Raw genomic sequence first — 16,478 nt, forward strand, 5'->3', positions numbered from 1 at the left:
TACAAAGAAAGTCCAATTCTTAATTTTAAAATATCCTGTTTTTCAAGTTTCTTCATTACCAGCTTATCACGGTTAACAATGAAGTTGCATATTCACATCATCCCCAATGATGTGACACTGCTCAAAACCCAAAGTCTTTAATATAATATAATTGCCACGTATGGGGTTTCGTGATTTGGAAGTGTTCAATTTGGCAATGCTTGCAAAGCAAGGATGGAGACTGCTGTCCAACCCGGATTCCTTAGTTGCTCGTGTTATGAGAGAGAAGTATCATGCACAAGGGAGCTTTTTGGAGGCTAAGTTGGGGAGTCGCCCTTCCTTTGTGTGGCGTAGCATCCTAAAAGCTAAGAATATTCTGCATAACGGAATGGGATGGAGGGTGGGAAATGGGGAAGACATAAAGATCTGGAAGGATGCTTGGTTGAACCCTCCCAAAAATCGATTACTATTGCCCAACAACACAAATTGGCACCCTGAGTCTCGGGTAAGCAGTCTCATTGACCAAGCGTCAAGATGGTGGAATTTAGATCTTATTCAAAGGTTGTTTGATCCTGGGGAAGCAGCGGATATTGGAAGTGTACTCATTAGTCCTCTGTTGAAGAAAGACACAATGATTTGGAGGGGCTCTCCTTCGGGTATCTTCACTGTGAGAAGTGCTTACCATATGGAGATGAGGAGGAGATCTCAAGAACAAGGTGAAAGTTCAGGAGCTTTTAGTAACGAACATCTTTGGCAGTTTATTTGGAAAATGCCAACCACCCCTGCGGTGCAAAACTTCTGTTGGAGACTGTGCCAGGACTTACTTCCCACAAAACTCAATCTGTTCTCCCGAAAAGTGGTTACTGATCCAAATTGTCCCATATGCAACGGAGAACCGGAAACAATTTTTCATTGCCTCTGGAGCTGTCCTATGGCAGTAGCGGTTTGGCAGGAAGGGAGAAGGAGGCATCAGAAGCTGGCTTGCGGTGAAACTGACGGTAGAGGATTGCTGTTGTTTTTAAAAGAAAAACTAGAGATAGAAGAGTTTATAGAAGCAGTGTTGATCCTCAGGTCGATCTGGCATAAAAGAAATTCCTTCGTTTTTGAGGGCAAGCTCACTCCCCCTTCACAAGTTATGGCAGCCGTCCATCTTTCTTTGGAAGAGTTCTCACAAGCCTTGAAGTTGGAAGATACCCCCGTCAGAGCTTTGGCGAATCCCCCTTCTCTATGGACCAAACCTCCCCCAGATGTCTGGAAAATAATCTGGGATGCTGCAATATCAAAGGAGTTGAATAGAATGGGAGTGGGGGTGGTTATTAGGGATGCTACTGGCCGCGTTTTGGCAGCCAGAACGAAAATTATTCCCCACATCACTGACCCCGCCTCTGCCGAAGCTCTAGCGGCGTGGGAGGCTGTGGTTCTCGCCCAAGAGGCGGGGGGAAGTCGGATTATCCTGGAGGGAGATTCCTCAGATACAGTGTCTGCTCTGGGTGCCAGGGAGCCCAGCCTCCGAGTTTATGGCCAAATTTTAAATGACACTAAAAGTATGTTCTCTCATTTCTTGTCGGTGGTGGTGCATCATGTTCGCAGGAGTGCAAATCGGGTAGCTCATGTATTGGCTAAGAATGCTATTTCTCAACTGCTAAACAACACCTGGATAGATGAATGTCCCAACTTTATCCATAGTGCTGTTGTAGCAGATTTTGATTGTACAACCTGACTTGGTTCATTTATAAAATGACTTTCAAAAAAAAAAAAAAAAAAAAAAACTAAATAAGAATTCAGTACGTAAGGTTAGTGTTAGGGGAGTGATTGTTGTACACCACAATCATACAACACCCCTTCATAAGGGGTGGGCCCCATACACTGTGGGACTCACCCCTTGTGAAGGGGTGTTGTATGATTGTTGTACACTTGGTGTACAACTATCATTATTCTATTATTATTATCCTATTAAGATTGGAAATTTTGGCAATTTCGCTCGTAGTTTCATTTGAAAGAGTAATGTTATAAATTATATTTTTATCTCACAATGTTAGTGTGACCGTTACAATCAATCATTCGATTAATCATTATTAAAAAAAATGATTAATTAGGAGAGCCGTATTAATATTATGAAATAATTGTAGAATAAAAACGTGGTATATAATATTACGCTATTTCAAAAAATTATTATTATTATCGTATTAAGGTTAGAAATTATGATAATTTCGCTTGTAGTTTCATTTGAAAGAGCAATGTTATAAATTATATTTTTATCTCACAATATTGACGTGGCAGTTATAATCAATCATTCGATTAGTCATTGTTTAAAAAAAAATGATTAATTAAGAGAGCCGTATTAGTATTATGAAATAATTATGGAATAAAAACGTGGTATATAACATTACGCTATTTCAAAAAATAGGGCTATGTTTGTAAATGTATTTTGGAGGATTTTTTTTAAAAAAAAAAAAAAAAAATTGATGTGACCTAAAAGTCAAAACTATTTTTTTGTGTTTGGATTATTTATTAATATTTTTGTATTTTTAAAATTATGGTTAGAGAGTGTCCAAGAGTCCCCAGATTGATAAGAGTGTTGGGCATAATTTTCTCGGGGCCAAAGGGATCATGCAACGACAAAAATGATGGAATTCGAATTTGCTGGTGAAGTGAAGCCAGACAAACATTCCTCCAGTACATGACACTTGGTGCAAGTTGGGTGGATTTGGTAATACCACAACTCTTCAAAGTCCAATAAAATAGCCTAATTCTTGACTTTTAAAATATCCTGGTAATTCAAGTATCCTGGTAATTCAAGTAGAGAAATGATCCCTACACTCATTTTTCACAATTCCACAATAAGTTGATGTAGCTGGTAATATTTTATTATTTTTTTACAAAAAAAAAAAAAACAATAATAAAATATTACTAGCCACGTTAGCTTGTTGAGGGACTGTTGTAAAAAATAAGTGTAGAAATCACTTCTCATTCAAGTTTGTTCATTATCACTATTATCCTCATGTTGTGGCCGGGAATTTTGACAATTTTGCTAGTAAATTTCAAACGACAAACTTTGTATGTTAATGTATTTTGAAAAGTGTTTTTTAAAAAATAAAAAAATTTGAAAAAGTATTATGATGTGACATAAAAATAAAAATTATTTTTGTATTTTTAAAAGTATTTCTACGTTTAATGTTTTTTTTTGAAAAGAGAAAATCTCATTAATCATTCCATAGGGTAACAAATTACAATCAAACTGAGACAAAGCTCAGAAAAGCCATCGGAAACCATCAAACTGAGCCATAGCTCAGAACATTACAGGGACTCACATTAGGGCCCCGTTACAGTTTCGGCTACCCTACAGTCACAGATTATACCAACAATTGCTACAAATAATCCTAACCAACAGAAAGGTGCCTCTGCGTTAACATCGAAACTGCTACTTGCGCTATGGAGTCGGTCGAAACTTTCTGTGCACAAAGCAATGACTAGGATACATTGACACAGAGCAAAAGTTAAGTACAATCAGAAAAACAACAGAACCACCCAAACAGAAGCATCCGGCGGAGGAGCTGCCGTCGGCGTCGGCGCGTGTGGCACACGCGCCACCGTCGAGCCTCACCCTCCCCACATCTGAAACACCCAAACACATCGGAAACCACCCGAACACGGCCAACGGGACGGAGCGTCGCTCTCACGCGAGGCCGAGGAGAGAAGACCCCCGGGCACGTGAGAACCACGCGCCGGGCTCCGGCGAGCATTCCGGCCGTTACGATGCGGCGGCAGGACCAGATGGCGGCGGAGAGCTGGGCTGGAGGGCGCGTGTCGACCTGAGACCGGCAAGACTTCGTAGATCTGGATCCAAAACTTGGGATGATATCCTGTCAACCAACCAAAAAGAAACAGAAAAACCACTGCACAAACCTCCCAAATCCGCAAGGACTTGGAGGACCAAAACAACCACCCCGGATCTGAGTTCGAGGGGACAAAAAACCACCACCGGAACGATGCCGGAAGGAACCAAAAAACTCCCCAGTCAAAGAGACTGGGAACCCCAAACCTCCATTGAGAACTCAAGGAGGACCAATAGATCCCTTATACCAGGGAGGCCAAGGGTACTAAAAACTATGCCGGGGGGGAGAGAGAGGTTCTCTCCCCCCGGCACCACTGACTTTGAAGGGGGAACCTTTCTGCAGGAAGGAAGAGGAAGACGAAGCAGGAGAGAGAAGAGGGGAACCTCTTGTAAATATATTATTGGAGTTATGTTAGCCACGTTTAATGTTTTTATTTTAGAAAACAAGAGACAAAAAAAAACAAAGATTTTAACAAACGGAAAAGACTCGAGATGGAGCATTATTTCTAAATTATTTCAACAAAAATCCCCACTTTCAATGAAGTGGCGATGCAACAGAGTCAGAGACAGGAACAAAATCAATTTATTGTGGTTCTCGTGTAAACTCGAAAACAACAAAAACATGCAACAAGACCTTTTGTTGCTAACTTAAACAAACAACTCATCAACATTACACTCCCCAAGGAAAACTTTGATGCTCCGCGGTGAACCGCAGCTGCCTTCAGCAAGAAGAGCTCTATCATTGGCAGCCATGTGAGCGACGATCTTGTAAATCATTTCGATCTGAGAAATATAAATTAAACAAAAAAAGTGTTAGCGAGGCCTTCACTAGACAGTTCCTAAAAGGGGAACAGAAAATATTGCATTTACATCTTCAGGAGCATGGCAACGATCAGCTACTTCATCGAGGCTCAACGGTTCTACAGGCTCTTTACAACTGAAAAGAGAGACACGTTGGTAGTTATCAGTGACAAATATACTTCCAACTAAGCAAAATGAGAACATTCAACCTCAAGGGAGATCTAAAATCACGTATTTTGGCATAAAAAAAAAAAAAAGAAAAAAAGAAAAGAAAACCTGATTTTAGATCAAGCTTTCTCATTTGAAGAACAATTAATGCTCCATAACTATATATGGGGCTATCAATATTTTATTATTTTGCTGAGACCCTAAATTCAGGATTTATATAGGGCTTCCTTTTTCAAAATTTATATCAAAACAGTAAAAAAAATAAAAGGGTTCAATGGAACTAACAATAAAGACCAAGACTGCTAAAGATTTGACATTGTACCTGGCCTCATTGAGTACTGACAAAACGCGCTTCTGAAGAGCTAATACTTCTCCTGCTGCTTTTTTCCCAGCTTCCACACCTGAGTTTACAATTAAAAGCAGGAAGATACAAAGAGAGATAAGAAAATGAGGAACACCAGTCGGATTCATTTGATCAGATGTCCATAAATTAACATTCAGATAACAAATATTAGTGCCAAGAGCATGATGCAGCCACAAGAACCTCCTAATTCTCACTTCAGGACCAAAAGTTTATACAATGGGCAAAAGAAAGTAAATATTTACCAGGTTGATGGTAAGCATTAATGTTGACAAGTGCAGCATATATCCCAACGGCTCGCTCGTAAAGTGCAATAAGTGCACCCACGGTTCTGGGTGTAACTTCTTGTACAGTGACTGTAATGGACTCGCGGTCATTAGAATACAAAGCTGACCTTGTTCCCTGTGTGAAATGGAATCAGTATGTGCATATTACAAGGAAGATAAAAGTAACAAGCCTTTCTCAGCTAAAACTCAAAACCAAAATCTTATCTTTCAATTCAGAGCCATCAGAGAACGTTCAATAACCGGCTGCTGTAATAAATCTAACCTGTAGCATGCCAAAGAGATAGTCACCACATGTGACACCTGGTTCAAGCTCCCAATCATGACCAGGGGGTCTATCACGAAGCACCTCAATGAATGTCACAAAGAAATTGTGCACACCGTCTCTCAGTTGTTGAATGTAACTACAAAAAACAACAGGTGCATCAGGACTAAGTATAGCTTACATCACAAGATATATCATATAAAGCCCAAAACCAAAAACTCACGCATGCTGATCTGTGCTCCCTTTGTTCCCATAGACAGTAAGTCCTTGATTTACCTGTGACATTAAAAGTCAAAATTTACAACCACACTAGTATTTAAACACCTTGACAAGACGAAAAAATCTTTGAGTATTTCCAAGTATCTGACTCAGAGCAAGACCATATTTTAGGGTAAAGAGGTCCTCTATGCTAGGTCACCAAAAATGTGGGGACCCCTCAAGAACTCATGTTAAATTTGATGGAAATCAACTCATCAAGTCTCACATGATTCGATATGTATAAGACATACATAGCCAAGAGATCAAGGACTCATACAGAAATACATTGAATTTGAAGCTAAAGCTTTCTACTATGATACTTTTGAATACTTTTTTTTTATTTAGTTAATACTTCCAAAAACTTCTAATTTGTGTATATGTTTACACTTTTATACATCAAGATCACATAAATAAGATATTTTTACACCACCTAGTCTAGGTGATAAGGCATCATTGTCCAGGTACAGAAGCTTAGGTTCAAAGTTTGAACCCATCTACATTCAGTAACACGTCAAGAAACAAATAAATACATAAACACAACGTTAATCTTTTAGCAATTTGAATGCTTGATCCAACAGTCAAACTAGTGAATATGCTTGACCCAATTATGATAGCCATGCTGAAGACCATACAAAAACAAAGATTGAGTGATTAAATGGCTCCAGAAACACAAGAGTAGACACATGGTAGCAAAGGGAGACTCTAGATAGAATCATACTCACCCTTGGAAGCCCTCACCAAGAAGCTAACAGTACCATTTCAATCTAACCAACTATTATGGCAAATGAACTGGAACTAATCTTCTAGAATTTCAACTTTTACCCCACTGAAAAGTTAAGTTACACAAAAATAGAGCTAGGTACTCAAATTTGTTGTACATACACGATTACCGTCCAGGTCAAACTCCTTCCCAATAGATTCCATGACCAGCTGCTGCAAATACCGACTAAATAACAATAGGCTGTCCTTGTAAGGAAGAACAACCATATCCTGAGAAAAATAAAGAGATAAGAGCAAAACCAATATAAGAGAAGCTGAAATTTACCACAATCCAGACATTATGAAAATCTTAATAGAGTATAAGTACCTTTGATCCTATTCCATCAGAAGCCCAATACCAGCTTAAAGCTAGTAATGCTGCAGGATTATTCCGGACCTGAAGCCAAAAAAAAAAAAAAGAACACCAAAGGGGTTATCATTTTTCCTGTCTTTTCTTTTGGGTTTTTCTTCTTTTTTTTTGGAAAGGGGGCGGGGGGGTTGAAGGAACAAATATCACAAATGAAAATAAAACTGACAATAAATCTTACCATCATTTCACATGCGATTTTGTCTAAAGAAAAAACAAGAGTTCAACTAATGCAGAACGTGGCAAGAGTTAATTGGGTCCTTTAGTTTTATTTTGGTTTTATTAGTTGATTTGGTTCTTTTAATTTATGTCGTATTTAATTTTCAAGAGTCAAAAGGTATTTTTGTAATTCAATAAAGGGGCGTTGACCTAGATTATTGTAGGTAATTCAATAAATGGCATTGCCCTAAATTATGTTAGGTAAGTCAATAAATAGGCGTTATCCTAGGGTTTAGTCAATGAGACTAATTAAGTGTCTTTTGTACTCCAATGAGAGCATACTTTGATGGAATTAAAAAACTGAACAATTGATTCTTCTCTCTCCTATACTTCACATTTGAGTTCACATTCCCCTCAAGATTAAGAGTCAATGTGTTATAAGCAGTCGTGAGCTCAAGTCATTCAATTGACAGTAGTTTATAGAATAACAACTCATGAATAACAACTCATGTGATCCAATTTAGTATATTCCAACCACGCCAACTTATCAATAAGAAGTCTTTGCTTTCATGATCAAGATAAATTATTATTATTGATATACTGTAGTCTTATCAGATAATGCCCAATCTCCGTCACTTACTATGAACTAGAGGTTATAAGTCCCAAAGTATTATGGTTTATATCTTCTGTGTGATAATCTCATTAACATACCTTTTTTTTATATAAGTAAAAATTCATTAAAAAGCGCAGAGGGGCGCAACCCTAGTACACAGGAAGTAATATACCTAAACCATATTCAATGTAACTTAATAACTACATATACATAAATGTTACGCAAAAATAATATATAGAGAAAAATAAAATAAAAACAATGGCATGCATGTATGCAATTTCTTATCTATAACATTGAAGAGGTTTAGTAAGAATAACACACCATTTCAGGTTAATGACTTATGTTGAACAAACCTAATCCTGGAGAAAAGTGCCTTGCCAAGGATTGTCTCTTACAAAAGGCACCTCTTACCCTTTCCAAAGCAAAGCCTAATGTTCAACCTATGGGACAAATGGGACTGAGGAGTGACGGGGGTTAACCACCCCTCCTTTCTTGTGCAACTATATTTTCCCCTCAAGTTCAAAACAACTAACAGAAATCTGAAGCCATAAGGAAAAAAAATGATGAAACTCGAAAAGCATCAGCCATACTTAAGTAAAAGGTTCTTCGTTTGGTGCAATCTGGTAATGTAATGATCTATGTTTTCACTATGTTGAATCAATTCGGCTTAGTTTTTTCATTAATAATGGGAACCAAACTGACATCCTTTGATATGCTATAACCAAATTTAATTTAATTTTTTTTTTTATAAGTGCAAATTTATTTATAAAAACAGTGTAAGGCGCCCCTAGTACACACGAAGCATACAAGAAGCAACAGCCTCACCGCCGACCCTACAAAAACAGCCCACAAAACAACTCAGCCCTAAGCTCCTAAAGCTCACACCCCTCAGTCTTATCCCACTTCCTATGTTCCTCATCAAGGGCAGATAGGAAAACCACAGTTTTATCCTCTTCCCCCTTGTCCTCGGACCCTATCGAAGACCAAAACAAGGACCACTCCATAGTAGTAATAGCTTGGGAACCACCCGTAGAGTTGAGAGGACTAGCTCTACTAGAACCCCCTCCAGAGAAACCACAATCTGCCGGAGGAAGAGAGGACGAGCTCGATTTAAGAAACCCCCGCCTGAGAAAGCCCACATCTTCGAGTTCCCCTTGACCCACCGCCGACTTCGGCTTCCTCCCTTTACGCTTGTATTGAATCAATGGCTTCAACGTGGGCTCTTTCAAGGGAGAGAAAGGAAGAACCCTCCCTACTGGCGAGCCCACCTCATAACCCGCACCCGGCACAGCCGCCTCAGAAGAAACCGGATGAAAATCCCCCACCGAAGCCAGCCCAGTCTCAACCGATAAAGAGCCAATCACTAACACCGGACCACCAAATTTAATTTCTATGACATCCTTGAATATCTCCAATAATCCCTAGTTCATCTATAGATCATATAAAATTTGAGCAGAACAACAGAATTCTCTCTTCACATATACCAACCATTTTATTTTTATGACGGATTGGTTCCAGAACACTCTACAGTCGTGAACCATAACTAGATCATGAAAAGATTTAAGCAACCAAGCAGCCTCATCTTTGCCTATGAGAATGGACCTTGTCACTCCTTTACGTTTTTCATGGATCCTAATGCCTGTGAAACCACCCACCACCGACAAAGCAAACTCCTTTGACTCGACTGACCACCAACCGGACGACCTCACCATTGTCAAACTCATTCCTTCAAGAGTTAGTCCTAAAGGAACCAAATTTATAGAAGAAATAAGTAGGGTAGCATCTCATCCTGCTAGCTTACTCAAGCTCCTATACCTATTCATTTCAAATTGGACAAACCATATCCAATTTGAGGAACAAAGGAACTCTTTCCAGTAAATTAAGAGCTCTTGCCATTAACTTCTTTGGCCATTTGGAAACATGTAAAGTTGATTTCTGCCTGAACTCTATAAGATGAACAGTAACTGATACAGACTAAACAAACAAGAGCAGTATCAGATTACAAGAATGAATAAAAAGAAAGATTTAACTTACAAAAAAAAAAAAAAAGAGAAGGATTTAAGGCAAATTCTTACCACAGTGCTTCTATTCGCCTCATCCATTAATGATGCACCAGCAAGCATCTCTCTTATGTCAATTCCCTGTAGATTGGATATAAATAACCATAAAACATAAAGGATAACGACATCAAATTCTGAATTAACACTAACCTGAAGTGCTGCTGGAAGCAGACCAACAGCGGACATTTCAGACGTTCTACCACCCACCCAGTCAAACATAGGGAATCTAGCTAACCAACCCTCGATTCTTGCAGTGTTGTCTAACAATGAATTTTCTTGGGTTATAGCGACACCCTGAACAAATACATTTTAAGCAAGCATATCACACATTTGCAGTCAAATTAACAAGGAGAAAAAAATCAGGCATAAATGTCAGGTCTCCATCAAAGTAAGAGCCAATCAGGCCTCGAAAGGCAAAAACCATTGCTATAAAATCTTTCCAATAGTTTAAAAAAAAATTCATGACCAATCAATTATAAAATCTGCAAATAACCACCACTTAACCAGACACTATAAACAAACCCTGGCGGGGGGAGACAGACAAGGCCAATTGCCTTTACTTCATTTGTATTGAGACACCTGCTAAGTGGTTCATGCACTGTGGCAGCAGATTTGCAAGTGACACAAGCTTAAAAGAGTCTGAAAACAACTAAAGGTTAAAAAAGGCAACAAGTTTTGGCTAGGTTTTACTACAGACTTCTAGTATAAACAATGTACAATCAAGGGTATCTACACCTCTGATCATCTACCATATTAGTGTTGGAAGCAAACGGGTGAAACTTCCTCATGCATAACATTGGTCAGTTTAAAACAAGGCAAATGACAAAAATTGAAGAATAATAGAAGTTCACATGGTAATGGCCAAAATTAGATACAAGTATGACTATTTCCACCCACATACATGTAAACTAATCTACATCTGGCTAGTGCTAATGCCTTGCAATATCTTATTTTGTGACACTGTATCTAAATTATCACCGAAAAATTATTTTGATTTGTACTATGAAGCAGGGTATATTAATTAAAGCAGAAAGAAAAACCTGAGATCAAAACCTGTTTTGCAAATTCCAGGCCAGCTTCACGAAAAGCCTTTTGTACTTCCAATAAACCATTTCTAGTTTCAGGTGTGCCTCCACTCTAAGAAAAATTGAATTTGACATTGTATAAGTAACAAAGCTTACAACATAATCCAGAACAGCAGTAATTAAGAATGCAAAACACATTTTAAGGAAGGATAATTTCCATGCAGACCTTTGAAATCACTATTACAAGTGTAGATGCCAGCTCAGGGCCAAGCTGTGCAATCTGATGATCAATTCCTGCTGGATCCGTATTGTCAATGAATCTTATCTGTCAATAAGAGAAGAAAATATCATCTGCACATTCAAAAGAATCAAAATAGGACAGAATAGAATCAATTAGGATTAACAGCATTGTATAGGTAGGTTAGAACATTGAAAAATGGAGTATTCGCCATTCCTTCAACGTGTAGATATTGTAAACCAGCCCTTACTCAGCATGAGGAATAGAAACAAGCCAATGGGTAGCTAGGTTATATGATATCATTCAAAAACAGACAGACCGTTAGGGCATTCCTTCATGTGGGGTGTATTATATCTACCAGGTGAGCCCTAACCATAATATATTGCACTACTCATGACAAATACTTCTCAACCAAATATGGAACTTCTTGAAGTCCTCTATTTTACTTCAAATGGATTTCATTAAAAAAAATTGTTCAATCTGCAAAGTAAGCAACATTGAAAGAGATTTGTTCTTTTTTTCTTTTCCTTTTTTTTTTGGTGGGGGGGCACAAAGTAGGAGAGAGATAATCACGATTCAAGGCAAAGCAGGCAAAAATCTTCTTCAACATGCATATGTCATATCCTGAACATGGGGTATGAAATAATGGAAGATATAAAATGACAAAACAATGCATGGAGGAAAATGTCTGGCTAGAAACTGAATTGCATAGTCAAAGAAAAATTCATCACAATTACACATTATATTTCCAAAGTGGGCAATAAAAGAAGAAGCAAAATCATCACCATTAAAGATCCAAGTACAAGGGCCTCACATACCTTTAGAGGAGGATTGTCAGGAGCCAATGCCTCTGCAACAAACTGTGGTCCAAGAGCTGAACCTCCAATCCCAACAGAAAGTATTTGAGTAAAGCGACCTTCTGGAGAAGATGGGGGCTTAATCTGCAATTTTGAATTCAATCAAACAACACATCAGACAAACTGCCAAAGGGACCACCATTGACACCATAAAGCAGAAAGTATTGAGGTGCCATCCCAAAGATCAGAAGTTTAGCGCCATTTTAAAACCCATTCATGCAATAGATATCTTAAACCTAGAGAGCAAATAATAGAAATGGGAGCCCAATTCCATTCAACATATCCAGCCTATCATTCAGCCTTCTCAACCCACCAAGTGATGTACCATTTTTTTATTACTAATAGAATATGATAAACACGATGAAAACGCTATCAAGTTTCTCATCACTTGGAAGAGGAAAATAACAGTGTTAACTCCGAATCTCGAGTTTGTGTACAGGTTTTTCTCTCCTCGGCTCCCAAACAACAAAATCTTTGATATTTGCTAATTTAATTTGTATTGCTTTTCTCCATCCTGCCTCAGCGACCAAATAGACCCCAATGCATACATAACATCATTGAATGGATTGGCAACGGATTAAATCACACTACATCAGTTGAAATTTTTTGTCAAAGTAAAAAATGCAATGCTTTATAACAATAGCTACTCTTTCTATTCATACAAAGCCGACCTTGCTTCAAAAATTGACAACAAGAAAAGAACAACAGAAGAGAAATTCAAAGACGAACTGACCTTACCGCTGACGACGTCGTCTGCGAACTTGCAAAGAGCGTCAAGAGTCTTCTCAATCTGCAAACTCAAGATGGATTTGGGCGCGAGCTTGGGGTTCCTGAGCCAGTAGTGGCCGACCATGCGGGCCTCGTCCGGGTTCGCAATCGCACCCTTTTCCAGCTCCTCCATGGCACGGAATGCGGCCTGAAACCGGGGCTCCATCTCCGCGACGAACTCGTCAGTGAAACCGACCCGGCTCACGTCCAGGTACAACCCCAGATCCTTGTGCTGGTACAGCCAGTCCACGTACCTCCTCCACAGCGCACGAGGGTCTTTCTCCAACAAACCCTTCTTCGTCACATTCGCAACCGCGTCGTCGGTCTTCGACAGCTCGGTCGGGACCTCCCGAGCCACGGACTGAGGCAAGGAGAGACTCAGGCTCCGATCGGCGATCCTGGAGCGAGCCGGGAATGCGACCGAGTCTCTACGGAGCGAGTTCGCGGGTTTGAGGAGGTGCGTCCGGGGCTTGAGAGATGGGGAAGAGGAGCAAATGCCTGAGATTGAAGCCATTAGATTAGAGCGAGCGATGATCACGATGTTGAGATGTCTCTGTGATCGCTACTACCACTCACTAGTCACTCCCACATGCCTGCCTTAATTCGTTCGATTTTTCTATTCTTTCCTTTTTTGTTTCTGGATTTTCTCAGCTGAAATGGTTTTTGTGTGCTTGTTTGTCTTCTGGTTCAGGGTGACATGGTTCACACATTGATTGGTAGGTGTTTTCTAATTTCTATCAAGTTGACGGGAATGGGCCTCTACGGATTTCTATTTTACAATAGTGCCCGAATATTCCTGCTACTACTCTGCTTTTTTTATTTCATTGTAATCCGTGCCTCGTTGTCGATTTCACGTTGCTAACTTGCTACCATGTGCTTCTTCTTTCCAGTTTGGGCTACAGTACTCCTCGCCGGCGGACGTAGCAAACGGTCTTTAATTTACTCCGGACTGCGGGTAAGTGTAACAAACTTTAAGAGCGTGAACTCGGATCAGTTTTCCGATATCGGCCAATAATTGAGAATCAGTTTCAGAGTTTTCGGTTATTGAATTTCATTAATCTGTTTCGGAATTGGGTATCCTGATTACTCGGGTAAAACTGGTTATTCGAACTAAATAGTGAAATTTTTTTAAAAAAAGAAAAAACATTTTTTTGCCTATTTTAAGTATTGGGCCTGTTTTTTTGGCTTCATTTAAAATTTTTTAGGCTTTATTTAAATGATTTTAGCTATTTTTTAAAGTATTGGGCCCAATTCAATCAATAAATTAAATTATGATGTAAAAATCTTAAATCTCAAAGAAACATATTTTTTATTCATATCCAAGCATGGTCCGGTTTCTGGCTTTCTGCAGCTCTACTCTCAATCATTTATAACTACAATAGAAGGAAACAAACAAACAAACAAAAAAAATGAATAAATAACTAAAATGAATTAATAATAATGAAAAATAAAATGAATTTATAACCATTTTTCATTTACCATGCTCATCAAAAATTTCAATAATCTTCTCATTCTTCAAGTCTTGGTTGCTCTTTAATCAGTCTTGTGTGCAAATCAAGGCATCAACTGTCAATGGAGATAATGAACTCCTAAATTGATCCAATATACATCCTTCATTGCTGAATGCGGACTCATATGCAACTATGAAAATAGGAATAGCCAATATCAGAGACAGAGGGAGGGGGGGCTGGCAGGGGCCATGGCCCCCCCAATTTCCTAAAAAAAAAAAAAATTATTAGGTGGAAAAACTTTTTTTTCTAAAAAATTAAAAAATATAAGGTAAAAATAAAAATTTAGTTTATTTGGCCCCTACCAAAAAAATTTTTTTCATTGGCCCCTACCCATAAGAACTTCTAGTTCTGTCCCTGGCCAATATATCACGGGCTATCTCTGCACTGATAGGATATTTGGGTGCATTAACCTTCCACTAAAGTAAGATGTCAACATCTTTTGTTGTTGCTTCACACCCATCCAAAAAATAACGATCAAACTCTATTATACACTCAAAGTTGTTCACTTCCTCAATGTGTTGGGTAAATTGGATCCAATATTCCATATCTGTAAGTGTATCCTCAATGTTATCACCACTAACATCTATAGAAGTAACAGTTAAACTTTTCACACCCGCATCCGAGTGAGACAAAGGCCCCTCACATAACTTATTGTATTGCTCCCACCAACAGTTCAAGAGGTCTTTCACATTTGTCTCGATTTGTTTCGTTCACTCAGGGCCATTGCATTTTACCAAGTAATATTGTAACGCCTTTAACTTTGTACAAGGTCAAGAACATGAGTGACATACAACGGTAAGTTAATCTTATCCATAGCTCACCCAATAATTTTACTAAGGATATGATTAAAACTCATACATCCATCAATCAATGTCTTTTGAATAATACAAAGTTGAATAAAATATGAGTTGGCGGTGACATGAGTTGAACTATAAAACTTCAATGTGGCTTCATAAAAATGTTTCAAAAACTTCACAAATTCCCTAACATTTTCCCACTCAATATCGCTAGGAACAACAAAATGATTACCATCTTCCTTCCTAAGTCAAGTAAAAGCTTTTTTGTACTTCTCAGCCGTACTCAACATTAAGTACGTAGAATTCCATCTTATTTGAACATCTAGACACACAGTCTTCATACATTGAATTTTTTCACACTTTATACATTATTTAAACCTTGTCATTATCTGCGGTGAAAACCTCACAAATTTCACTGCATTCCTAATATTAGAAATACAATCACCCAATCCTTTCAAACCATCATTTACAACAAGATTTAATAGATGAGCGCCACACCGCATGCGAAGGAATTCACCTTCCAAAATAGTATCTCTCTTATCTTTCAACTTCCTTCTCATAAAGTCAATCGTCACATCATTGACTGTAGCATTATTAGCTGCAATAGTGAATATTGATTCAATCTCTCATTATATCAATGTATTCTCCAACACTCTTCTAATATTTTCACCTCTATGACTTGAAATTAAGTTAAACTTGATTATTTTCTTATGCATTCTCCAATCAGAATTTATGCAACTAGCGGTAACAACCATGTAGTTCAAATTTTGAAGAGATGTTCATGTATCAGTAGTAATGCAAATTCTTTTACTCCTAAAAAAAGCCTTCAAATTAAGTTTTTATTCCTCATATAGTTTCATGCAATATTTTTGTAGAGTTATGCGACATGGTAAATTGAACATTGGTTCAATTTCATTCATCAATTCTTTAAACCCACTACTCTCCACATGCCTAAAAGGCAACTCCTCCTTCATAAAATATTGAACAACCAACTTCCTTACTTTAATTGAATCATACTTCACAAATCTCAGTTAGTTGGGATTGCTACTAGCGCCCTCAGACATTTTATTAAATGATTGTTGCAACAAAGTTTTGACCTTTGGATATATTGGATTTTTCCGATTTTCTAAGTGGAGAGGTTGGACAGTTAGAGGTAATGTGGGTCATCAAAGCTGAAGTGTCATTTTTCCAGTGACACCCTAAAATCCTATTGTAATAATTGCATGTTCCCTTAGGGTTTTCCTTGTCAATTGGTTTCACTTTTATATAGTGCAACCATACAACTGACTGATTCACAGCTTTTGTTTTTTTTTTTTTTTTTTTGGATCCAATTATGTTTGCAAGGAGGGCGAGTGGGTTTCAACATTTGTAGA

General features: G+C 38.3%; 1 protein-coding gene across 1 annotated transcript; it reads right to left on the bottom strand.

Moving 5' to 3' along the window:
• Window positions 1-4,289: 4,289 nt before the first annotated feature.
• On the bottom strand, window positions 4,290-13,536 carry LOC133870788 (glucose-6-phosphate isomerase 1, chloroplastic). Its single transcript, XM_062308008.1, has 14 exons — window positions 12,763-13,536; window positions 11,991-12,113; window positions 11,161-11,259; window positions 10,963-11,046; window positions 10,060-10,203; window positions 9,925-9,990; window positions 7,039-7,107; window positions 6,834-6,941; window positions 5,917-5,969; window positions 5,694-5,832; window positions 5,390-5,546; window positions 5,106-5,184; window positions 4,685-4,751; window positions 4,290-4,597 (listed from the first exon to the last, which is right to left on the bottom strand). The coding sequence occupies exons 1-14, from the start codon at window positions 13,309-13,311 to the stop codon at window positions 4,463-4,465; spliced, it is 1,872 nt and encodes a 623-aa protein (XP_062163992.1). The 5' UTR covers window positions 13,312-13,536; the 3' UTR covers window positions 4,290-4,462.
• Between the last annotated feature and the right edge of the window lie 2,942 nt (window positions 13,537-16,478).

This window comes from Alnus glutinosa, chromosome 6 (assembly GCF_958979055.1).
Source record: "Alnus glutinosa chromosome 6, dhAlnGlut1.1, whole genome shotgun sequence".
In the NCBI taxonomy this organism is placed as follows: Eukaryota; Viridiplantae; Streptophyta; class Magnoliopsida; order Fagales; family Betulaceae; genus Alnus; species Alnus glutinosa.

Bases quoted from the DNA above. Each gene is read 5' to 3' on its own strand.
- LOC133870788 (XM_062308008.1), bottom strand. From the start codon at position 13,311: ATGGCTTCAATCTCAGGCATTTGCTCCTCTTCCCCATCTCTCAAGCCC. The intron at 5,970-6,833 runs GTATGTACAACA...TTAATGTCACAG, and splicing joins TTGACCTGGACGGTAATCGT to GTAAATCAAGGACTTACTGT. The intron at 5,833-5,916 runs GTGAGTTTTTGG...TGTTTTTTGTAG, and splicing joins GGGAGCACAGATCAGCATGC to TTACATTCAACAACTGAGAG.